General features: G+C 65.4%; 1 protein-coding gene across 1 annotated transcript; it reads right to left on the reverse strand.

Annotated features, from left to right (window-relative positions):
* Positions 1-224: 224 nt before the first annotated feature.
* DQ04_23131000 (hypothetical protein) lies at positions 225-464 on the reverse strand (the record flags this gene model as incomplete). The annotated part of the gene is made up of 1 exon (XM_009318145.1): positions 225-464. The coding sequence occupies one exon, from the start codon at positions 462-464 to the stop codon at positions 225-227; it is 240 nt and encodes a 79-aa protein (XP_009316420.1).
* Positions 465-893: the final 429 nt, after the last annotated feature.

Consider the following 893-nt stretch of genomic DNA (forward strand, 5'->3'; position numbering starts at 1 on the left):
CGGCGCCGGAGTGCTGCAGCATGACGGACGGCGGCCAGCTGCTCGTGGCGAGCGCCGCCAACGACCAGGTGGCGGTGTTCGGCAGCGAGACGGTGTTTTCGCCATCTGTGCGCACCTCGGCGTCGCTGCCGGTGTTCGACCCGACGCTCTTCGGCGCGGTGCACTTCGCGGAGGTGGAGGGGCGCAAGCGGCTGCTGCTCGCCCACCGCAGCTACGCCGTCGTGCTAACGCAGAGCGACACGCGGGCTGAGAAGTTCACGCTGCAGTGCTACGACCTCGAGAACCGCCTGCGGTGCCTGAGCCGCTCGCAGGAGAGCAGCTGCACGAGCCCTGCGTGGGTGATCGCCGACGCCGGCGACATCCTCGTCGTCTGCCAGGAGGCGCGCCACGACGCGTACGTCGCGCAACGTGTGCTGCGTCTCACCGAGACGGAGCTGCAGGCGCGGCTTGAGCAGCTGTTCCATAAGGAGTGCTACGATGTGGCGAAGCGCCTCGCCCGCCGCCTGCCCGCGACGGACGCGACGCAGCAGATGGGCATCCAGAAGAAGTACGGCGACTACCTCGTCAGCAAGGCGAAGTACGCGGAGGCCATCGACCAGTACATCGAGGCCATCGGCTTCCTCGAGCCGTCGTACGTCATCCGCATCTTCATCAATGGGCAGCACACAGCGCACCTCACGCGGTACCTAGAGGAGCTGCACCACAAGCGCCACGGCAGCATCGCCAACCGAAGCCACACAACACTGCTGCTTAACTGCTACATCAAACTCCGCGACGAAGCGAAGCTGTCGGCATTCATTCATCGTGACGACATACGATTCGACGCACACAATGCGATTGGCGTCTGCCGAGAGGCGGGCTACTACGACGCCGCGCTGTACCTCGCAGAGAAG

This window comes from Trypanosoma grayi (genome assembly GCF_000691245.1).
Source record: "Trypanosoma grayi strain ANR4 Tgr_2313_V1, whole genome shotgun sequence".
Lineage (NCBI taxonomy): Eukaryota > Euglenozoa > Kinetoplastea > Trypanosomatida > Trypanosomatidae > Trypanosoma > Trypanosoma grayi.